We start from the raw sequence: 24,402 nt of genomic DNA, 5'->3' as shown, positions 1-24,402 counted from the left end.
GATTTTATTTTTCCGTGTCCGTTGTGCTTAACACGTTGTCCTGCATATAGTAGGCGTTTCATAAATGAATAAGGGATATCAGATCAGTGCCAGTGATGACTTCAGATACACTGATGGCTCTCTCTGCATTTGCCACTGTTGACCATTTCTTGAAACTCTTTCCCCAGTTGGCTTTCTTGATGCTGTTCTCACCTAGTTCTTTCATGTGCTTAATTCAACACACTATTTATTTATTCCTATCTATAAGAATACAGAAATGAGTGATACAAACCCTGTCATTGAGGAGCTAACAGTAGTGAGAGAGGCACATATATACACATTAAATAAGATGAGTAATGAGAATCTCTAGGAAGGTATAAAGAGCTATGAGAGCTCTGGGAACCCAGATGAGAGTACTCCTTGGAAGATTTGTGACCCTGAACAAGTTTCTAGTCCAGCTTCAGTTTCCTCATCCATCTAATAAACTTATTATGGGGATAAAAGATTAGATGATCAGTTTCATGCAATGCCTGGTATATAGCAGTGTTAATGACTGAAGGGAGAGGAATTATTTCTCTCAAAACTCTTTCTCTTGGTATTTTCATGTGGTCAGTTAATATTTTCTAATTTAATAAACACATCTTCAGGCCCTCTTTCAAACAGATTATTCCTCTGACTCCACCTCACTGGAAATTCTGGACTTACCACAGGAATTTAGGAAGATAAATAGTAGCTTCCTTTTTTTTTTTTTTTAAATTGATTTTTCTTCTGTATGCCTTTGGAGAGGGAAAGGGGTTAGTAAGGGCTTCTATCCCTTTTAATTATTCTTTTTGGTTGACTCCTTTTTGTTGGCTCTTCGCCATCTCAGGGTATTTCAGAGGCTGTCCTTGAGACTTCTCATCTCATGCCTTTGCTTCCATGGCATTATCTTTGTATGCTAACCATTTCCAAACTTCTCTAATTTCTCTTTTTTCCCTGTAACTTAAGTCTCATGAGTGATATAGTTCTTTAGTTTCTGCAAATTCAGTAGGTCCCAAACCAAACTTACTACCTCAACTTTGCTTTTTTCCCCCACTTTTTTCATTATTATATATATGATACATAAGGGCTTTAACTCCTTGTTTGTACCTGAGTTTTGTGATATTCGTATGTTCAATTTGAAAAACAATAATAAGGGGCGCCTGGGTGCCTTCCGCTCGGGTCATGGTTCCAGGGTCCTGGGATCGGGCCCCGCGTCGGGCTCCCTGCTCAGCGGGAAGCCTGCTTCTCCCTCTCCCACTCCCCCTGCTTCTGTTCCCTCTCTCGCTGTGTCTCTCTCTGTCAAAAAAATAAATAAAATTAAAAAAAAAAAGAAAAAAATAATAAAACGAACCCCTGTGTAGTCAGTATCCAACTTTAGTAGGACATTACAAAGTATTATAGGAAATGTACTCAAAATCCCAGTTTAGTAGAACATGACAAATACGACATTACAAAACCTTAAAACCTCTTAACTTTTTGTCTGGTTACTCTTTAGGTTTCAAACCACCTTCTTTTTTGTCTTCCCTTCACTACTGTTTGAGACCTTGGAGTCACTTTTGCCTTTTGTTTCTCCTTCACTTCCCACAACTATTTGGTCAGTAATTCCTGTAGCCTCTGCTTGGACTTGACTTGATCCATTCTGCTTTCTGCTTCCCTGGTTCAAGCCCACATGCCTCCACCAGGCTTTTGGTTAGTGTGTCTTTAGTCTCCTTGTTCTCAATTTTTTCTCCCTCCAGTCAACTTGCTATGTTGACTCTAATTTTTAAATTATGAAACAGATTTTTTTTCCCTTGTTTCCTTTGAGGAGTATTATTTCATGCAGTGATTTTTAAGCCTGGCTGCACTTCAGTGTAACCAGTGAAGTTTTTCAAAATATAGATGCCTTGTTTTGCCCTCCTAATTAAAGAATTTAAAAGAGGCCAGCCACTTCCTCCAAAACCTTTTGATGGTACTATCCTTGGACATTTTATGATTGAGTATTTAATTTTCAGCAGATTGGTGTTACGTACATGTACCTGAAATAACAAAAATAGCATATACCTCTTATTCCTTCTCTTCCATGCTTTCAGCCTGTGATCTTTCCAATTTCAGGACACACTATTGCCGAGGAATTCTTTTGACTTTGTTTTAATCTTGGTAACAGTTTACGTAAAGATTCTTGTTATGATTGACCTGATAGCCAGTAAAGTATCTTAAGTGATTCTCATTGTTTTTGGGTTATTACCTCTTGTTGAATTTTTGGTAAAAATTGAATTTTCTGCTATCAAACTATGAAATGTTGCATTCTTTTTTTTTTAAATATTAAAAGGAGTTTTAAAATTTGGAAACAGGTTATTTAAATGAAGAGAGAATTTTCTGGTACTCCTTGCATAGTTAAATAAAACCTTCGGTGCAGAAGTAAAGCTGTTAAGTCAGTGGGTGGTATGATGTATAATTGATCTTTTGAAGTCAAGAGAGAAGTCTTGTTTGTGTTAAATTGATGTAATTTGTTGATTTGGAGTTAGAACTTTTCTCAGTCTGGGACGATTCGTGGAACACATAGTAGGTATTGAATGAATGAATGAATGAATGAATAATTAAATGAATTCAAGTGGCAATTCCATCTCAATCCCCAGTGTAATATCACTGTATTTCTCACAAGGAGCACTTTGAAAAATAATTTTCCCTTTGATTTTAGAAAACAATAGTCTTAGTCATTACCAAAAATTTGGCAATTACAAAATGATGTAAATAAAAAAAATAAAGATTAATAATTGTTCATCATCCAGAAATGATGAATGTTATTATTTTCTAAGAATTTTACTGAAATAAAATTCACATGTCATACAGTTCACCTAAAGTATACAATTTAGTAGTTTTTAGTGTATGTACAGAGTTGGGCAAGCATCACTGCAATCAATTTTAGAACATTTTTATCACTCTGTGGAAAAACTCCATGCTCACTAACAGTCACTCCTCATTTTCCCCCAACTCTTGAGCCCTAAGCAACTTTCTGTCTCTATAGATTTACTCTTGGACATTTCATATACATGGAATCATAGAGTATGTGGCTCTTCTGTCACTGGCTTCTTACAGCGTAATGTTTTCAGTATTCATGGTGTAACATGTATCAGTGCTTCATTCCTTTTTATTATCAGGAATTCCATTTTATGGATATTTGTGGATGTGTGTCTTACTTTCTCTTGGATGTACCTCAGAGTGGAATTGCTGGGTGATGTACAGTAACACTGTGTTTAACATTTTGAGGACTTGCCAAACTTTCCAAAGGGCTATATGCCGTTTTACATTCCCACCAGCAGTGTATGAGGGTTCTGATTTCTCCACAGCCTTAACACTTGTTACATCTTTTTGACTATAGCCATTTGTGTGTGTGTGTGAAGTAGCATCTGATTGTGCCTTTGAGCTGTATTTCCTGGGAGGCTAATGTTATTTTTTGATATTTGTTTATAGACAAAAAATGGACAGTATATGCAGTTTTGTATTCTGCCTTTGCATTTAAGCATGTTTTTAGCATTAGCAAGCTTGTTTACAAAAGAATTTCCCTCATTGCTGCTTCCTTTTTCACTCCCCAAACCTTAATTCTTAATGAAAACTTGCCTAAATTATATGCATGGAAAACAAAGTCTATAGGAACATAAACCAAATTGGTTATCAGGGGACAAGAGGGTGTAAGATTAGGGGAATTATAATTTCTATCTTCAGTATTTCTGTAATGTTTGAATTTTTACACTGATTACATATTTTCCTGTAATCACAAATATAAATTATTATGAATTATTTCCTTGGAGGACTAAGATTCAGAATGAAAAAATACTCATACATTTAAAAGTCATAATTAACGTTATATTATCATTCAAATAGAATAATTTTAGCAAATAAGATGCATATAGACCACTTGGTTAGGTAAATTTACTTCTGTGTTATCCTGGAATATGATACATATACTACACAGAATTTAAATATATATATATATATTTATATATATACACATACAATATATATGGACTTAGTATTATAGTAAGGAAAGCAAATATTTGTTTGGGCTTTTGACGAGCTTTTGGAAAAGTACATAGTTTAGAATTGAATTTTCTAAAGGTATTTACTACTAATAATATATTTATTTAGTTTTTTAGTCTAATATTGATCCAATAAGTTAGTCACTGACTAGGGTTTAGAAGAACTTTTTTATAGGGATTTTCATTGTGATAGGATTTGAAATCTCTAGTCATTGGGATCTGTTTATATGATCTCTAGGCAAGTTTCTGGCAGGAATATTTATAATTGTTTATGTAGAGGAAAGTGGCTGTTTGAACACTGTAGCTTCTGTTGAGTAATAGAATTATAGGTACGTGTAATTGGCACTAAAGATTCCTGGGATCGTTTCTAGGTAATGGGACAGTAGCTTTAGTAAAGTTTAAGAAAAGTTCCAGTTTACTTACACTTCAGGTAGTACAATAGGGAGATTCAGTTGGTAGCATTCGAGAAAACCAGGAAGTTAATATACTAGGTGCTTGACGACAGTTTTATACTTAGTGTCCCATTTAACCCTCACAACATCCCTTCAGGGTCACTACCTTGATAATGGTATTATCTCCATTTTGCAGGTGAGGAAAGTGAGGCTCAGAGAGATTAAGTAACTTACTCAAAGTAACACAGCCAGTATTTGGCAGAGCTGGGATTTGAATCCAAGTCTGTCAGACTCCAAAACCCATGCTCTTTCCAGTACTTCACACTGCAGCAGGTAAGTATGATACTTGGCCTTGTGTTTGCCTTATCAGGGCACCCTAGACTTAGGCCTCTTTCCATCACCTCACTATCCAGCTCCTCTTAGATTCCTTTTAGAACATGTGACTTGGACAAAGCTCAGTCCTTATACATCCTGATTGCAGTGGTCCTGATTGTCAGTTCTTTCTGGACATTGCAATGATTCTTCCAGGAAGAGGAGTGTGCATTTTTGCTTTCAAAATATGATTTCCTGACATTGTAATACAGCAACAAAATTTGTCCTGGAGTTTGCCAGCAGGGATATTCAACCCTGTTTTTGAAAGTGTCATTTATACTATAGGACCTAGGATTGTGTAGCCAGGGGACTGTGGGAAGTCATTTTGCTTTTTTTCTTTTTTTTTTTAGGGAACACCATTCTCTAATCTCTAACCTACTTATAAAATTGTTGTGAGGGCGGAATGAGATAATAGATGTTAAACTGTATAAAGTACTATACAGTAATTTACCCTTAAACTTTTCCAACAGCCCCATTGAAATAGAGATTCCTCTTTTATGAAATTCTAGTATACACTGACTTACTTCCATAAACCTTTTTAGTTGAAAAAGAGAATTTTGAGTGAGTGTGCTTGAGTTGTAAATTACTCCAATTTGAGATATAGGGTTAACTAGTAACATTAAAAAGGATGTTCTGTATTATAGTATGCATATTAGATCAAGGTGAGGCTCATTTTTAAGAATCTTGTTAGAAATTCTTTTTTTTTTTAAGGGAAATTCTAAAAATTTACACTAAGTAATGGCAAATGGATATTTGTAGTTGTACAAGATCAATTACCTAGGTCATTGACTTTCTTTTGATTTCATTGGTTTATATTGGTGGTCTTTTTTTTTTCCTACCTCTTCCTTTTTTTTTTTTTTTTAATATATAATGCATTATTTGTTTCAGGGGTACAGGTCTGTGATTGATCAGTCTTACACAATTCACAGCACTCACCACAACACATACCCTCCCCAGTGTCCATCACCTAATCACCCCATCCCCCTCACCTCACCCCCAGCAGCCCTCAGTTTGTTTCCTGTAGTTAAGAGTCTCTTATGGTTTGTCTCCCTTTGGTTTCATCTTGTTTCATTTCTTCCTCTCTTCTCCTATGATCCTCTGCCTTGTTTCTTAAATTCCACATATTGGTGAGATCATAGGATAATTATCTTCTCTGATTGATTTATTTCACTTAGCAGAATACTCTCTAGTTCCATCCATGTCATTACAGATGGCAAGATTCCAATTCTTAATGGCTGCGTAATACTCCATTGAATATATATACCCCATCTTTATCCATTCATCTGTCAGTGGGTATCTGAGCTCTTTCCATAGTTTGGCTTTTGGGGGCGTTACTGCTATAAACATTGGGGTGCAGGTGCCCCTTCATATCACTACCTCTGTATCTTTGGGGTAAATACCCAGTAGTGTAATTGCTGGGTCATAGGGTAGCTCTATTTTCAACTTTCTGAGGAACCTCCTTACTGTTTTCCAGAGTGGCTCTGTGTTACTGGTCTTAAAAAAGATATTTGTAAGGCCTTTCATAACTTTTGTTCCCTATCTCCCTTTGTTCCTATAGTCTTAAATACATTCATTCATAAAGTTCATTTTTAATAAGGGTACAGTATATACTGAGGAGACATAAAGCAGTGAGTTCATAGGAGGGAGCAAAAGAGGCAAAAGTCCCTGCCCTCATGCAGCTTACATTTCAATTGGGGGATATTACAGACCACAAACAAAATAAGTAAATCATAGTCATTTGATAATGAGACAATAGAAAAAAATAAAGGGGAGACTGTGCATTTAAACAAGTGATAGGGAAGGCCTTATTGAGAGAAACTGCATCTAGACAGCAATCTGAAGGTGATGAGGCAGGGAGCTATCTTTCCCCTTGTCAGCCAGGGGGAGATCATGCCAACCAGTACAAAGGACCTGAGGTAGTAATGTGCAGGATCAACAGTAAGGAGGTCAGTGTGATTAAAATGGAGTGTGTGAATTTGGGAGTGCCTTACAGTCCATTTTGCATTTTGAGGACTTTACCTCTGCATGAAATAGGAAGTCATTGAGGTTTTGAGGAGAATCCTAATTCAGGAACACATCCTTGGAAATTGCACAGATAATACCCTATAAATAAAAGGTATTACTAGATATCATTATTCCTTTATGGAAATGTATGTTTTTATAAACAGGCAAATATATCAAAAAATGTGCTGCCAATAAGTACTTACATGAGGAAAAATGTATTAGAAAACTTCACAGAAGTATTTTTAGTTTAAAAGATCAGTCAATGTAGGAAGATAGGTTTATTTTTAAGAGTTAACTAATAATAGCTTTTTAAAATGGAGGATGATGTGTTTATGACGTGATCTCTAAAATAGTAAATTGTGGTGTCATAATGAGGATTATATCACTCTGGGTAACACGGTGGCAAAGGAGATGAGCTGAAACATCTGATTCTTATTTTTTACCTCAAGAATGTTTACTTAAGCAATAATAATTTAGTGTAACGAGTATGGGGTAAGAAATAAAAAGTACTGGATCTTGTCTGTGAAGTAATTGGTCTTTCAGGTGAAATAACCATGTAATGTAAACAATTTATGGTAAGCACATTTTTTTTCAATTCCATCAAGTTGTTAGTAATTTTTTAGGTTCTAAATTACCTAGTTTTGCCTGAGTGGAAATGTAGTGTCTAATTTAGAGCTAGTCTGGAACATCTCTTTGCCAGTGATAGGTCCTTGAGTGCATTTCCTTTCCTCCTTCTTTTGACTCCCCTCCTCTTCTCTTTCTCTATTTTGAATGAGTCAGCAATTTAGTCTTTTTAATTCTCTCATTTTTAATCTCCTGTATACTCTTTTAATAGGACTCTAGTCTTGATTATCTTGGTTGACTAGATTAGTTAACTCGAAAGAGTTACTAACATTGTTTTGAACACTGAGCTTTTCTGCTGATTTTGCATCTACCAGATGTCTGATACTCCTTAACCTGGTTTCAGGCTCTTCACAACCTGTATTTCCTTTTAATTAGCTAGCCACTGTCCTGACTAGAATATTTTATTTACTGCCTTCCAAATAGTACATACTTAGTAATCTCTTAAGTCCACGCATAAGTATATGTATATGTATAGTATGTATAGTATGTCCCATGCTTTTTCTATGTCTCCGTTTCTGCTCATGCCTTATCATTTTCTTCCAATTCTTTTTTGTCTTCTTCTCTTATGCACGTTCTACTTATATTTCAGGATCAAATTCATATTCAAACTTCTCTGTAAAGCTTGTTCTATCTACCTAGCCTATGTTTTCTTCCTTTGAATTTTTACAGAAATGGTCATTGGCAGTTGATGATAAAGTTTTATTGCAGCTTTGAACTAGTACTTTAGCGGTATTAGTCAAGGGTCTGCACAGAAACAGAACAATAGGATGTGTGTGTGTAGAAAGAAATTTATTATAAGCAATTGGCTATGTGATCATGGAGGCTGACAAGTCCCAAGATCCTCCAGCTTGGCAAGTTAGAGACCCAGGAGAGCTGAGTGAGTTGTGTAGTTCCATTTCGAAGGTTGGCAGACTTGAGACCCAGGAAGAGCTGGTGTTTCATGTGAATCTGAAGGTAGAAGGAAACTGATATCCCAGTTTGAAAGCAGTCAGGCAAAAGGAATTCTCTTTATATTTATTTGCTGCACATTCCTGTGTCTTGTCTTCCCTGTTAGTAGGTAAGCACCTTGAGGTCAGGGACTACCTGTCCTATTTGCTTGCTTACCATCCATGAGTCCTTGCATGGTATAAGGACTTCGATGTGGTAGGTGCATCTGTATACTTTCTAAAACCATAACATTTTAGAGCTGGAAGGCCTTTGAGGTTATCTTGTTTTAGAGTTGGGGAATCAAGAACTGCTTTAAAACAGGAAAGTCAGTAATATACCCCTTTATTTGGGTGTTAGAAGAATAAGATGAGCTAATGTAATGTGTGTGAAAAGTGAAGTGTCTTATTAATTCTTATTAATTAAAACCTTTTTTTTCCTTTGGCTTAGAGCATAAATCAATATAGTTTACAGAGTCCTTTAATGTAATTGGACAATATTTCTGGGTAGAGATTTCACCTTTTTTCTTCTCTTACTCATATTCACATATATTTCCAAAATGTCCGTATTCATATAGATGTTTGGATTTGAGATTGTATCATTATTGCCTCAAAGCATTTTATCTGAAGGTTGAAATTGCTGATTTGTATAGAATATTCTAATTAGGTATTCAAACTCAAGTCATCATAATCAATGAGTAGCCTTAGCTTTTGGACATATGTATATTGAGGCTGCAGATTGAGGCTATAGAAGTTGAAGTTATAGTATCTAAACATTATAATAGTTTAATTTTAATTAAATACTCTTCTTCAGAAGTCTTCAATTATGAAAACTGTATTGATTATTTTTCAAATGTTTTTATTTAATGTTTTTCCTTAGGTTTTCTTGTAATCACATCTTAAAGCCTTCAAGATGGTACTAGCAGACCTTGGAAGAAAAATAACATCAGCATTACGCTCATTGAGCAATGCCACCATTATCAATGAAGAGGTATGTAAAATGTGTGAAATATATATGATGGCACGTCATTAGTAGCATCGGGACATGAATTATTAGTAATCCCTATGTTTATATTTGTTTTGATGTAGATTTAATAACTATAGATAAAAATTTAAAGCTGGATACACTATATGGTGTTTTTTATTGAGTTGACTATCTTACTATTTTACTTTCTATAAAGAATTTTAAAAAAATGAAACAGAAACCAGGGCGCCTGGGTGGCTCAGTGGATTAAAAAGGAAACAGAAACCCCCCAAATCTTAACTAACATGTAAAAATGGCATACCTTTTTTGTTTTAAAAATGGCTTAGAGGGTGCGTGGGTGTCTCAGTGGGTTAAGCCTCTGCTTTCGGCTCAGGTCATGATCTCAGGGTCCTGGGATTGAGCCCCACATCAGGCTCTCTGCTCAGCAGGAAACCTGCTTCCCCCTCTCCCTCTGCCTGCCTCTCTGCCTACTTGTGATCTCTCTCTGTCAAATAAATATATAAAATCTTTAAAAAAAGTAAAAAAGGCTTAGATCTGGAGACATTGGCCCGAAACTTCAGTGTCCTGCTTCTTTCTTCTTGGGTAGACAGGTGCGCATCTCATCTTTTTCTCCTTCACTTTTATTCCGCTTTCTCATAGAAGGCTGGTATTTTCATGTTGTCTACTTTGATTTTTCTCTGAAATCCTCATTCAGTTTTTTTGCTTTTGTTTGTTTTTATTCTTTAGTTTTTATAAGCTGACTCCTTATATGGTATCTGAAGTACTCTTCCTCCTGGCGCTCTTGTTTTTAGTTTTTTTTTTTCTTGTTTTTAGTTTTAAATATTTCTTTTTCAGGCAACCCTCTTGGGTCCCCTCCCTCCTCGGAGCTTTGTACCATTGCTTTGCTACTGCTTATTAAACCTTTTACTGCCCACCAAAAAAAAAAAAAAAAAAATTGTTATCCACCCCCCCATACCTTGTATCTTAATGATTTGTCAATTGAAGAAGATGAGAGTCCCCAAGTATACTTTATATTTGTGGTACCAATGGGACAGTACTGAATTTGGTTTTAGAAGACCTCGTTAGCCACCTGCTTAGTAGCTTGTGATAGAAATCTGGGCAAGTTAGCTTCAGATTCCTTAATGTATAAAATGAGAAAAACAGCATTTACCTTACAAGGTGCTTTTAAGAATCTAAATAAATAATAGATTAAAAAAGTACTTTCTAGGGGCACCTCGTGGCTCAGTCAGTTAAGCGTCTGACCCTTGATTTCAGTTCAGGTAATGATGTTGGGTTTGTGAGACTGAGCCCCACCTTAGGCTCTGTGCTGGGCACAGGGTCAGTTGGGAATCTCTCTCTCCCTCTGCCCCTCACTGTTCCTCTCTTTCGCTCTCCTTAAGGAAAAAAAAAGTACTTTCTAACTTGGAGGTTTGGAAAATAAAATTTTTTTTGAACTAAAAAAAAATTTTATTCTAGTGTAGTTAATATACTGTGCTATATTAGTTTCAGGTATATAATACAGTGATTCACTAGTTCTGTACCTTACTCAGTGCTCACTGAAAAAAAAATCTAATGTAGAATTTGCTATCAATACCTTAATAAGTTAATGGTATTAAATAATTTTGGGACCATCTTTGAGTTCAGCTAGTCCAGCCTCTCAGTTAACAGCAACAGGAAGTCAGTTCCACGTGTTTATTTTCCAAAAAGCCAGGATTAGTATCTTTTTTCTAATTCCTCATCCGGGGTTTTTTCTAATAATTATTATTAAATGATAAACCATAATTTAAACCATTGTGCAGTCTTTGGCATTCAGAATAAATAAAACAGCAGCCTTCCAAACAGTTTTCCCTGTTGTGTAACCCTTATGCTGTTTATGTTTATAGTAGAGAAAAAAGAAACCAGGGAGAAGAGCTTGGTGGGAAGTATAGTAACAGCTGTTGCTTGTATTGGCAGCTTCTCTGCTCTTAGTACTGTGCTGCTAGGGAATTAACAAGAATCTCTCTAATGAAAGATCTCTCTAATGAAAGATCAGTTCCATTTTTATCAGACTCCATTAATAAGAGATGGATCTGATGAGCCTCTGTAGGATGAAATGAGTTGAAGGTGGGAATTATTCAAGAAATATTCCAGGGCCCATTTTATTTTTTAAGATTTTATTTTTGAGGCACCTGGGTGGCTCAGTTGGTTAAGTGTCTGCCTTCAACTCAGGTCATGATGCCAGGGTCCTGGGATCGAGCCCCATGTCATTGGGCTCCCTGCTCAGCCAAGAGTCTGCTTCTCCCTCTCCCTCTCTCCCTCTCCCTGCCTGTGGTTTCTCTCTCTTTCTCTCAAATTAATAAAATCTTAAAAAAAAAAAAAATTCTGGGCGCCTGGGTGGCTCAGTGGGTTAAGCCACTACCTTTGGCTCAGGTCATGATCTCAGGGCCCTGGGATCGAGTCCCGCATCGGGCTCTCTGCTCAGCAGGGAGCCTGCTTCCTCCTCTCTCTCTGCCTGCCTCTCTGCCTGCTTGTGATCTTTCTGTGTCAAATAAATAAATAAAATCTTAAAAAAAAAAAATTCTATGCAGCCATCAAGAGAAACGAAATCTTGCCATTTGCAATGATGTGGATGGAACTAGAGGGCATTATGCTAAGTGAAATAAGTCAATCAGAGAAAGACAATTATCATGTGATCTCTCTGATATGAGGGGTTTCAGAGGTAGGGCAGGGGGGTCTTGGGGGTTAGGGAGGGGAAAAAAATGAAACAATATGGGATGGGGAGGGAGACAAAGCATAAGAGACTCTTAATCTCACAAAACAAACTGAGGGTTTCTGGGGGGTCGGTGGGGAGGGATAGGGTGGCTGGGTTATGGATATTGAGGAGGGTATGTGCTATGGTGAGTGCTGTGAAATGAGTAAGCCTGATGATTCACAGACCTGTACCCCTGGGGCAAATAATACATTACATGTTAATAAAAAAAATTTTTTAATCAAAAAATCAAAAGATTTTAGTTTTGAGTTAATCTCTACACCCATTGTGGGGCTCGAACTCATAACCCCGAGAGCAGGAGTCACATGCTGTAACTGACTGAGCTAGCCGACAGTGCCCTACGGCCTGCATTTTTGCAGACTTTTTGCTGGCGCCAGGGATATAGCAGTGACAAAAGACTAAAATCCCTGCCCTCATGGAGCACACAGGTTACTGTGTAAACCCTTATTTACCTGAGCAACAAAAACCTCATCTTTTTTTAAGACTTTATAGTTAAGACCTTTTAACCACAGCACCTTGTAACTCAGCAAATATGTGATGATAGTGAGTTATTAATGGAGGATAGTTTTCTTTTCAACTTTGTTCCTCTGCTGTGAGTGGACATAGTAAGACTGCTAGGTCAGTCTGGGTCACTTTCTTCTGTTGCATTTTCCTCCTACTAGTCCAATTAAGCAGATATTGTGAATATAAAGTGCTGTGTATCAGCAACAGAAGGCATTCAATGGCAACATGAATTGCATAATAACTTTCTTAGGCTTGCATATTGTCTTTACTATTGTTAATATAGGAATAAAATTTTGACAATACTTGGTTGAATAAAGCTAAATGGAATATCTTTTTTAAAAAATTAACATATAATACATTATGTGTTTCGGAGGTACAGGTCTGTGATTCATCAGTCTTAAACAACACCCAGAGCTCAACCACAATGCATACCCTCCCCAGTGTCCATCACCCAGTCTTCCCATCCCCTCCCACCTGGCAACCCTCAGTTTGTTTCCTGTCATTAAGAGTGTCTTATGGTTTGTCTCCCTCTCTGGTTTCATCTTGTTTCATTTTTCTTTCTTCTCCATGATCCTCTGCCTTGTCTCTTAAATTCCGTGTTATCAGTGAGATCATGTGATAATTGTCTTTCTCTGATTAACTTATTTCACTTAGCGTAATACCCTCTAGTTCCATCCACATCATTGCAAAGGGCAAGATTTCAACTAAATGGAATATCTTATTTTGGCAAAATGATTAGACATTTGCTAAGATTACCTCTCTGAGGCTAATTGAGAACATTTTTTTCTCTAACAGTGTAGTATTGTTTTTATTAGGCTATGGTAGTATATGATGACCAATCAGCCGTTGTTTTTATGTGCTTGAAATGACACACTAGGAGTGCTAAATTTTTATGTATTTATATATTTGCAGGTATTAAATGCTATGCTAAAAGAAGTATGTACAGCATTATTGGAAGCCGATGTTAATATTAAACTAGTGAAGCAACTAAGAGAAAATGTAAAGTAAGTTAAATTAATCAGGTAAAAACCACGCAAACTAAATTTAGTTTACTGGGATGAAGAGCTAACTAGAAAAGTCTGCTATATCATGAAACATTTCTGCCGGATGGCATTTGAAAAGAACAGAACTCATATGTTGCAAGACTGCTTTGATAGTGTGTTTCCATAATGATGTTTCAAAGAATAAACTACATGTGGCTTTCATTTAATTATGGATTTCTTTTCATTTTACTACTCCTTTATTTGGATAGATTCAATCTTACACAATATGGTATTTTTTTTTTTTTACAATATAGTATTTTAATATGAAAGCTTTTTAACAGTTCTTCATAGAAAAGTGGTGCCATTTTATCATCTTCAGGCTTAAGATGACATTAATCAGCCTCCTTCATTGTTGGAGAATTATATTCATTCTTGTTCTCCTCTTGGTTTTCTTGGCTGTATTTGAGTGAAGGAGTAATGTGTGTCGTCTTGGTTACTGTGTTCTTTGGGAGAGGCACTGACTGGGGCAGGCCATATAGAATAATACAGGCACCTCAATTAACTGTTGGACTCCTAGCCCTTGTCATGTTCAGGCCATTTCTCCTTTTCATATTGTTAGACTGGGTAATAAATGTAGAACTACTGGCATTTAAGTATTTAGAACTAGAGAAAATAATCCTATTCTCTGCTATGTGTGAAGATGTATAAAATATATATGCCGTAAAAATAAAATTACTTTGCAGTGATATGAGGACAAATTGATATTTTGACTTTCAAAAGAAAGCCTTGAAAAACTAACCATGGTCTTATGTCTAATATTTCATGGTAAATTCTTCCATAGACTTATGAATCTATAGTAATTTTATACATGTTAATCAGAAGACTATTAATGTGAATGACTGAATACTTTTATATTTTTTTTGGAGCAGAAACTTTTTTTCGTAGTGTTTTAACTGGCTTTTCTCTCTCCTCCCCACAAAAACCATCATCATGAAGGTCTGCTATTGATCTTGAAGAGATGGCATCTGGTCTTAACAAAAGAAAAATGATTCAGCACGCTGTATTTAAAGAACTTGTGAAGGTAAAAGTATCAGGATTGTGCTCTATGATTCTCCATGGACTGTAGTGGGTAAAAATACATTAGCACCGCCAATAGGAATACTGTTTCAGAATATTTTTAAATGTTTTTATAGAATATTCCTCTATTAAAAATATTAATTGAAGGATTACTAACTTTTCTAAAGGGGCCTATTTTTATTATAGAGTTTTCTGAATACAAAGTTCTGAGTATAGATATGAAAGGCCAGTACTGTTCCTGTAAAAATTCCCAAAGCTGGGTTACGAAAGGTAGAACTTCACTACAGATAAATTGATGGAAGGGCCTCTCCTGAGTTTATATCCTTTTTAATATCAGATTCTGCCTATTGAAGGTCCTGCTTTTGTACAGAAAGTCACTCTTGACAAGTGTTCTTTTCTGAACAGTTTATTGTGTCCAGAATTCCCTTTGAAAAGATCAGATATCCCAACTCTTGTCTACATTATGCGCAATTAGTGAAATTTTATTTTGCAAGTAGTAAATACAGCCTATGGCCTGGTATCACCTTAGAACTGATATTGCTGCTGTGGTCATGAAAATTATGGTGAAAATCTTAGAGCATTAAAAAAATATGTATGGGTTCAGTGGTAGGGGGAAAAAAGGAAGGAACTGAAAAAAAATTTTTTTAGAGGAACAGATGTCTGCTAGTGGTCTTCCAGTATTTTTCCCTTTATTTTTTCATTTTCCAATAGTTTCATTTATTCCTTTGGTTTCAGCAGAGCTGATTGATTGATACTCAGAGAAAGTCTATATCTCAGATGGTTGTATCATTTCATGTAGTCTTATAGACTATTTAATAAAAAAAAAGAAAATCAGACCTTAAAGAGGTCAGAGACTTGATCCAGTCATACTTATCAGTTTGCAGTTGAGAAAAATGAGACACTTAGTAAGTGGCCGACACAGGTCTGATCACCAAACTCCTTGTAGGACTCCTCATTTTATTTCCAGTTTGCTTTTCATCTAGCCCCGAGGTCAGTGTGGGGTTAGTGAAAATTTCTATTTTTAGGGTTTGGCATCTGTAGGCAATTCTGGTGCATTAACTGCTTTGTTAAGCATTTTTTGAGTACCTTCTTTATTCTCGGCAATATGTCAGATGCTGCTGATAGAGATAAATTAGACTGGTCCCTATACTCAGAAGCATATGGTCTAGAGCAGTGATGTGCAAAACAAGGTCAAAACTTTTCATAATAATACTAAGACATTATTTGCCTTTTGTATTGTTTGATATTTGTGCCAGTAGTTCATAATCAGTGGTGGATAAAATTCCCTAGCGTGAATCAAGGTTGGAGTACCGAACTATACTAGTAGTCATTATACTTTTTACTACTACACACTTGTTGTGGGAGGGGTGTGAAGCTGTTTTACTTAAGAATGCTTTTGATATCACAGACCTGTACCCCTAAAAAAAACAATGCCCTTGATGGAGCAGTAGAAGTTATTAGTTGTATTAAATCTTAACCTCTGAGTATATACATCTTTGTACGATTTTGTGGCATGAAATGGGAAGTACATAGAAAGCTTTTTTGCTGCATACTGAAATTTGATGGTTGTTTTGAGGAAGAGACATGTGTGATTATTTGAGTGCAAGCTGAGCTAGCTGCTGCTTTCATAAAACACCGTTTTTATGTGAACAAACAACAGACAGATAATCTGTGGTAATTCAGACTTGAATAGGATTTTCAAGTAAAGTGAGCTTGTCACTTTAAGGCAAATAAATAATTATGTTGTGGCCAGTGAAAAAATTTGAGTTTTCCAGTGAAAACTAGAAACTTGGGGCGCCTGGGTGGCTCAGTGGGTTAAGCCTCTGCTTTTGGCTGAGGTCATGATCTCAGGGTCCTGGGATCGAGCCCTGCATCAGGCTCTCTGCTCAGCAAGGAGCCTGCCTCCCCTCCCCACCACCGCCTGCCTCTCTGCCTACTTGTGATCTCTCTCTGTCAAATAAATAAATAAAATCTTAAAAAAAGAAAACTAGAAACTTGTATCTCCACCATGAGTTTGACAGGACCCCAGTACATTTCTGATGCGATCAGTATTGATATAATAAATTTTCTTTTTGTGTTACGAAATTTGTCAGTGACTAATATATGATGTTATAAAATCATGCACCAGCATAAGTTGCATTCAAAGTGCAAGATAGAATAACAGATTTTAATGGAATGGAGTGTGGAGGTTATATGGTTTCAGATTCTACATTGCAACTAACTTTAAAAAACTACTATAATTATAAAGGAATCCTGAGACTGAAAAGTACTGCTGTTTTAGGGTGCAGAAGGAATAGAAGTTAGATTTATAAAATAATTAGTCACTAAAACACATATGTTCCAAATATAGATTCATAGAGAGCTGAGTGCTTCTGCTGTGCGATACGGAGATCGGAAGTGAATGTAGGGTAGTGTGAGTATCTGAAAGGATCTAGAGGGAAGGAGAGTGAATTTATGTTTAAGATCGATTGTGCCTATTTCAGAAGTTTACTTAAAGCTAGGCCTGTGCCTGGGAAAGAGATAACAAAATGTGTTCTCTTTTCCTGCCTTTGCTACCACGTGGCTTTCCTTGAAATTCAGGTGTAATACAGACCGTGTGACCTTATGGTATCGTCTCACATGGGTCTTGCAAACTTTTTCTTAAGGACTAGATAGTTTAGGCTTTGTGGGCCATATGATTTCTGTTGCAGCTATCCCACTCTGCTGCTGTAGCACAAAAGCAGTAAATGAATGGGCCTGGCGATGTTCCATAAAAATTTTACTCACACATAGTTTGCCAGTCTCTGTTCTAGGGCATTAACTGCAATTATGGCTTTATTATCATGTGGAGATAACATGCTTCCAGCTCTCAACAACTGACTTGCAAAGGAACTGTTTTTTTAAATGAACTCATGTGTATCATTTGGGGGCTGTCCATATATGAACCTTAATTTCCCACTGACTCATGAAATTGGCGATTATTTTTTACTGGCTCTTTAAATATAAGAACTTCATAGAACAGTAGGTCTTCGGCATTGGAAAATTTGACATCTGACTGACCTGGAAAATCTTTCACATGCAATTTGTAATTTTGCTCCTACATAAACATTTATTAAACTGAACATGAGGATAGGTGTCCCAATATGGCAGCTACTAGCCCCGTGTAGTTACTGAGCACTTGTAATGTAGTTAGTCCACATTGAGATGTGCTATAAGTATGAAAATGATGCCAAATTTGAAGACCTCGTATGGGGAAAAGGAATATAATATATCTCATTAATTTTTAAATGTAGATTATGTGTTGAAATGATAGCATTTTATTATATTGGATTAAATAAAGTATTAAAGTTATTATCACTTATTTTCATTTTCTTTAATGTCATTACTAGCAATTTAAAAGTTCATATGCGGCCTACACATATATTTTTATATTTCTGTACTGCTGATGCAGATTGCTCCTTTGGCTCACACTTGGTCTCACTGTTCACATTCTAGCTTATTCTAAAAAAAAAATGTCTTGAGATCCTTTCTCTGAATTGGTTTGGGAGTATAGGTTTGCTTATGACTTTGCAGTGAATTATTTTATATTCTTAAATTTCACTATGCGTGTACAAAGGGAAATAGTAAGTTTGTATTAGAATGGTAGGATTATTGTTGCCTCTTATACTAAAATGTCTTTAAATTATTTTTACAGTTTAGAATTTGTGGAGAGAGGGGTTTTGAACATAAGCATATGTTAACCTGATTTTATTTTTATTTTATTTTTGATACCTAGCTTGTAGACCCTGGAGTTAAAGCATGGACACCCACTAAAGGAAAACAGAATGTGATCATGTTTGTTGGATTGCAAGGGAGTGGTAAAACAACAACGTGTTCAAAGGTAAATTATATTTAGTCTTAAAAAAGAGTCATGGAGAAGAGATATTTGTATAAATCAAGTTTTATGTTAAAACCAGGCTAATATTGTTGCTTTACAATTTTCTGTTACTCAGTATATTATTACATTTTTGTAATAGCTTTTTTTTACAATAAGAAGGAATCCCAGAATCTCGCTTGTGGTTGTTTTTTTAACAATGGAAGACTTTTCTGTAACTATGCTGTTTCTTTTACCAAAGAGACTGGCTTACCCTTTAAGGAAGTGAGGATATAATTTTTGGAGAAGAGAACATGGAAAGTTTGCCCTATTTCCTATGGTTTAAGGCTCCCTTTGTACAGTGTCCCACCCAGCATAATCTAGATCTTCATTTTACATATCCTTCTACTAATTTTTAATTCATTATACCACCTCTTTCTCCAGAATTGGGTGCCTCAGGTTTGTTACCAGATTTTGTTTCACAAGCCTCAGTTATGTTATAGTCTAGAAAAAAGAGAAAGGGATTATTTCCTAGAGGGTTATGTTATTGTTTGTTTTTATTAATTAACATTAATAGTAACTATTAATACTATTAATTAACTGTTAATACTGCTAATTAACATTAATAGTAACATGAATAGTAACATTTTTCACTATGGTCATGTATTGCTTGATCATTTTATATCATTGGAATATTACTGGATGGCAGTTAGAATTTAAACTTGTTAGCAAATTTGCTGTATTCAATAATGTAATAATAGGGGCGCTTAGGTGGCTCAGTTGGTTGAGTGTCCAACTCTGGATTTCTGCTCAGGTCATGATCTCAGGGTCATGAGATTGAGCCTCGTGTCAGGCTCTGCCTGTGTGTGACACACACAGACACACAAAGGAATATTATTCAGCCATAAAAAGAATGAAATCTTGCCCTTTGCTGTGACATGGATGGAATATTATGCTAAATGAAATAAGTCAGAGAAAGATAAATACCATATGATTTCACTCATATGTAGAATTTATTATTTTTTTTTAAAGATTTTTTATTTTTTTTTGACAGGGAGACACAGTGAGAGAAGGAACACAAGCAGGGGGCGTGGGAGAGGGAGAAGCAGACTTCCCACCAAGCAGGGAGCCCAATATGGGTCTAGATCCCAGGACCCTGGAATCCTGACCTGAGCTGAAGGCAGATGCTTAAGTGACTGAGCCACCCAGGTGTTTTTTATATGTGGAATTTAAAAAACGAAACAAACAAAGGGGGTAGAAAAGAGAGAGACACAAACCAAGAAACAGACCCTTAATTATAGAGAGCAAACTGCTGGTTACCGGAGGGGAGGTGGGTGGGGGATGGGAGACACAGGTGATGGGGGTTAAGGAGTGCACTTGCTGTGATGAGCACCAGGTGCTGTATGGACATGTGGAATCACTATTTTGTACCCCTGAAACCAATATTACACTGGATGTTAACTGACTGGAATTTCAAACAAAAACTTAATGTAATAATACTACTTTCAGGAGAATATGAGGAGTTTTACTTCAATCTTTAAATAACAAGGGTAAACAGAAAGAATTGTGTGTATAATAATTAGTTGTTATTGATACTCTATTTTTTAAATGTTCTTTTCCCAGTTAGCATATTATTACCAGAGGAAAGGTTGGAAGACCTGTTTGATATGTGCAGACACATTCAGAGCAGGTAATGTGTTGAAATTTGAAAACTGTTCTCTGAAATTTTTATTTTCAAGTTTTAGGACTCATTAACTCTTTATCTTATAGGTGCTTTTGACCAACTGAAACAGAATGCTACCAAAGCAAGAATTCCATTCTACGGAAGGTGGGTTCTGGTTTTTATTTTGGTACTCCCTCATGTGTCTCATCTTGTCTGAGCTTTTATTTTATGCTACCTGGTCACATTTTCATATTTACTTAGAAGTTTGAATCTTCAGGGCACGTGGGTGGCTCAGTGGGTTAAGCTTCTGTCTTCAGCTCAGGTCGTGGTCTCAGGGTCCTGGGATCAAGCATTGGGTTCTCTGCTCAGTGGGGAGCCCGCTTCCCACTCTCTCTCTCTGCCTGCCTCTCTGCCTGCTTGTGATCTCTCTGTCAAATAAAAATCTTAAAAAAAAGTTTTGATCTTCTTAGAACAAAGTGGGGATATAATTAATAAATTGTTACTTTTTATTATGATAACATGACTGTTCTGATCCAGCCTGATAGATTAAAGTGGACATTGTTTAGTTTACAGTCTGCCTTGTATGCTTTCTCACTTGCTTCCCTATTCCTACTGTTTCTTTTAAGACCTATCTGAAGCATTCCTGGATTAAACACACTGGGGAATTCTGTCTTTTCTTTAGTACATAATTTTAAAAAGCTTGTGTTTGATCATCCTAAAATAGCTTAGAATGTATAATTATCTCAGAGAGAGAGTCTCATCATTGCAGTCTTTCATTTGATAGAGTAGTTCAGTTACGAGTTTATCATGTTAAAATGATTAAAGAAAGGAATTAAGTCTAGATTGAATTTAGGACTTTTGCAGGGGGTAGCATTTTTCTTAACATCATTCATATAATTGGTTTCTTAGAAAGTTAAAACAAGCTAGGGGCGCCTGGGTGGCTCAGTAGGTTAAAGCCTCTGCCTTCGGCTCAGGTCATGATCCCAGGGTTCTGGGATCGAGCCCCACGTTGGGCTCTCTGCTCCGCAGGGAACCTGCTTTCTCCCCTCTCTCTCTCTGCCTGCCTCTCTGCCTACTTGTGATTTCTCTCTGTCAAATAAATAAAATCTTAAAAAAAAAAAAAGTTAAAACAAGCTAAAATTGGAGGTATTTAATGAATGATATTTTGTTAGTCATTGCCCTCTCCTTTTTGGCTAGCCAGAAATGCTAATGAACTTTGGCTTATTCTATATTCTTTATTTAAATTCTTTTTTCTCTCAGGTTTTTTTTTATGATTTCTAATAGGTAGATTAGAGAATAATGTTAGGAATTTTATTTTTAGGATAAGAATTATTTCAATTAGCAATAATCGCGCCTCGGATAAACCTCATTGGCTACGATACTGCCACTGCGCAAAGCTAGGATAAGAATTATTTCTAATAATAGATTTAAAAATCAAGCGATAAGAAAGTATCAAGGGATAATACAGTTATATCCTTAGGGTTCAAAATTTGTAAATAATTTAGCTGATAACTATTGGCCAAAGCCAGAGCATTTTTTAAACAGTATTCTCCATACCATTAATTAAATAATTTCTCTTTTGCTCATGTAAATTTAAGAAACATAATACATGTATGGAATAAAGTATTAGTGATTGTTGTTTCCTTTGGGAGGACTGAAGGGCGTGGGACTGAGGAAGAATTTGAACTGCATCTCTGCTGTTCAGTTTACATATTAAGCATCTATTTTGGGAGGGATATATACAGAACTGTTTGTTATATTATAATTTGTTCTGTATTTTTAAAAAAATCTATATTGCTTAAAATTTTTGAAGAAGTGAAAGCACTAACAGTTTCACTTCCCAGTTTTTAGCACGTCCACTTGTGCTGTTTTTCTTTCTTTCTTTTCTTTCTTTCTTTTTTTTTAAGATTTTATTTATTTATTTGACAGAGATCACAAGTAGGTAGAGAGGCAGGCAGAGAGAGGGGAGGAAACAGGCTCCCTGCTGAGCAGAGAGCCTGATGTGGGTCTTGATCCCAGGACCCTAGGATCATGACCTGGGCTGAAGGCAGAGACTTTAACTCACTGAGCCACCCAGGTGCCCCCTTGTGCTGTTTTTCAGTGTTAGTGCAAATGAATACACAGATATAGTTAGATATTTTAAATTGAAATGGCATCTATACTGCTTTTGTACTTTGTTGTGATAATGGTTATATGTAAATATGTCAAAACTCATCAAAATGAACACTTAAAATGGTGTGTCTTACATGTATCAGTAGACTACTATAGAGTTGATTACAAATGGGATCTTATTGACAAGATTGTGATTACTCTTGGGAGGGAGTGTGGTGCCAGTTCTGTTGTTTCTTGATCTGGGTGTGTTTGCTTTGTGAAAATTCACTGAGTTTACAGTTTGTGCAACTTTTCCATTTAAATGTATTATACTTTGTTAACACATTTATTTAAAAATGGGATCTTAATAATTCTGGAATAGACCATATACTGTTTAAGGTAATTGTTTTATGACATCATTGCAGTTCCATTATATACTTGTATATGATATGTTTCTTTGTACATTTATAAATTTTAATTGTTTTTAACATTTAAAAATAGCTGGTAATGGTAATCTCTTTTTTTTTTCAACATTCTCTTGCCCATTCTCACCTGTTTATTTTCCTAGATTAAATTTTAAAATTCCTCATTAAGTTCAAAAATCTCCCTTAAGTTTGATTGGAACTACATTGAAACCAATTAACTTAGTGGAGAGCTGACACCTTTACTATATTTGTTTTGTTGAGTTTGAGAACTTTCTATGTCATTCTTGCTTTAAAAATTTATGTCCTTAAATATAGTAATTTTCTTCATTTAAAACTCACATATTTTCTTATTAAATGCCTTCCTACCTGATTTTTTATTGTTCATGTAAGGGGAAAACTTTTTTTTAACATATGTCTTTTCATTTGACAGTATTGATCTGTGTAAAAAGTTGCTCCTTCTGAAAACGGTACAGATTAAAATGGGATCTCGTTTCTTGATTTTCAGGTAGAAAAGATATTTGAGGATTGTGAAAATGTGGTTATATCACGACTGTGGTTATATTAGGAATGAAATTAAACTTTTATGGAAGACACTTTTCTTTTAGAAACCAAAAGCTTACCCATTAAATGTAATAACATTCATATTGTAGGAGTCCCAGAAGAAGAGAGAGAAACGGGGGCAGATTATTGGTTGTAGGAAATAATAGCTAAAAACTTTCCAACCTGTGGAAGGAAACAGACATCCAAATCCTGGAAGCCCATAGAACTCCCATCAAATTTAACAAAAAATAAGTCAAATGTCTCAATTATCAGATCATTTGATTCAAATTCAAGGTGTAAGAGTATGTCATAACAATTTCAAAGAAACAGCATTATGATCTCTTTATATATTGGCTATATTTTTAATACTAAGAAATTGGAAATATTTCAAATGACCAACAGTAGGGCATTTATTTAATATATGATAGTATAACCATATGATAGAATGTTATACAGCCTAAAAGTCACGTTTTACAAGAATATTTAAGGTTTTTGTTTTTTTTTTTAAGATTTTATTTATTTATTTATTTGACAGAGAGAGAGAGACTGCGAGAAAGGTAACACAAGTAGGGGAAGTGGGAGAGGGAGAAGCAGGTTCCCTGCCAAGCAGGGAGCCCAATGTGGGGCTCCATCCCAGGACCCTGGGATCATGACCTGAGCCGAAGGCAGACGCCTAACGACTGAACCACCCAGGCACTCCAGAATATTTAATGGTTTTATAAAATGCTTACAAAAGGGTGTTAAATGGGAAAGCATATGTAAAGTAATCACTTATTAAAGGAAATATAAAAAGTATTAGAGGGAAGCACAATTCATTCAAGAAAAGACATGCAGCAGAATCACATAGAATTTTGTAATTGGAAAACGATACTGCTCTATGCTCCTCTAGGAATGGTTTGCTATCTTTATTTTTATTTATTATTGTTTTGTTTGCTGTTTTTAATATTTATTAGATTTTATACTTCTAAATTGAAATTGTGATCATTATGACTTTTTCTGAATAAAGGTATATATACCAGCAATTGCCAAATTATTAATCTTTGAAAGTTTTGTTCTGCAGTTGTCATTAAATCACTTTTCCTTGCTAAATAGCTATACAGAAATGGATCCTGTTATCATTGCCTCTGAAGGAGTGGAGAAATTCAAAAATGAAAATTTTGAAATTATTATTGTTGATACAAGTGGCCGCCATAAACAGGAAGACTCTTTGTTTGAAGAAATGCTTCAAGTTGCTAATGCTATA

The 24,402-nt window shown here is 35.7% G+C and overlaps 1 protein-coding gene and 1 pseudogene across 2 annotated transcripts in view; one reads left to right on the top strand and one right to left on the bottom strand.

Annotated features, from left to right (window-relative positions):
* SRP54 (signal recognition particle 54) overlaps nucleotides 1-24,402 on the top strand; it is a 41,933-nt gene that overhangs the window by 563 nt on the left and 16,968 nt on the right. The window contains exons 1-8 of one of the 2 annotated variants that reach the window (XM_044231432.1): nucleotides 4,613-4,741; nucleotides 9,212-9,322; nucleotides 13,461-13,552; nucleotides 14,528-14,612; nucleotides 18,363-18,467; nucleotides 20,064-20,130; nucleotides 20,211-20,268; nucleotides 24,252-24,402. In XM_044231432.1, coding sequence (XP_044087367.1) covers nucleotides 9,245-9,322; nucleotides 13,461-13,552; nucleotides 14,528-14,612; nucleotides 18,363-18,467; nucleotides 20,064-20,130; nucleotides 20,211-20,268; nucleotides 24,252-24,402 — 636 coding nt within the window. In that variant the 5' untranslated portion in view covers nucleotides 4,613-4,741; nucleotides 9,212-9,244. Of the gene's footprint in view, nucleotides 1-4,612; nucleotides 4,742-9,211; nucleotides 9,323-13,460; nucleotides 13,553-14,527; nucleotides 14,613-18,362; nucleotides 18,468-20,063; nucleotides 20,131-20,210; nucleotides 20,269-24,251 lie in introns of those variants that run through there. The other variant, XM_044231431.1, reaches the window with a different exon arrangement.
* Nucleotides 21,391-21,502, bottom strand: LOC122894802 (annotated as a pseudogene).

Source organism: Neovison vison, chromosome 13 (genome assembly GCF_020171115.1).
Source record: "Neovison vison isolate M4711 chromosome 13, ASM_NN_V1, whole genome shotgun sequence".
In the NCBI taxonomy this organism is placed as follows: Eukaryota; Metazoa; Chordata; class Mammalia; order Carnivora; family Mustelidae; genus Neogale; species Neogale vison.
This window is presented reverse-complemented; position numbering and strand designations above follow the sequence as displayed.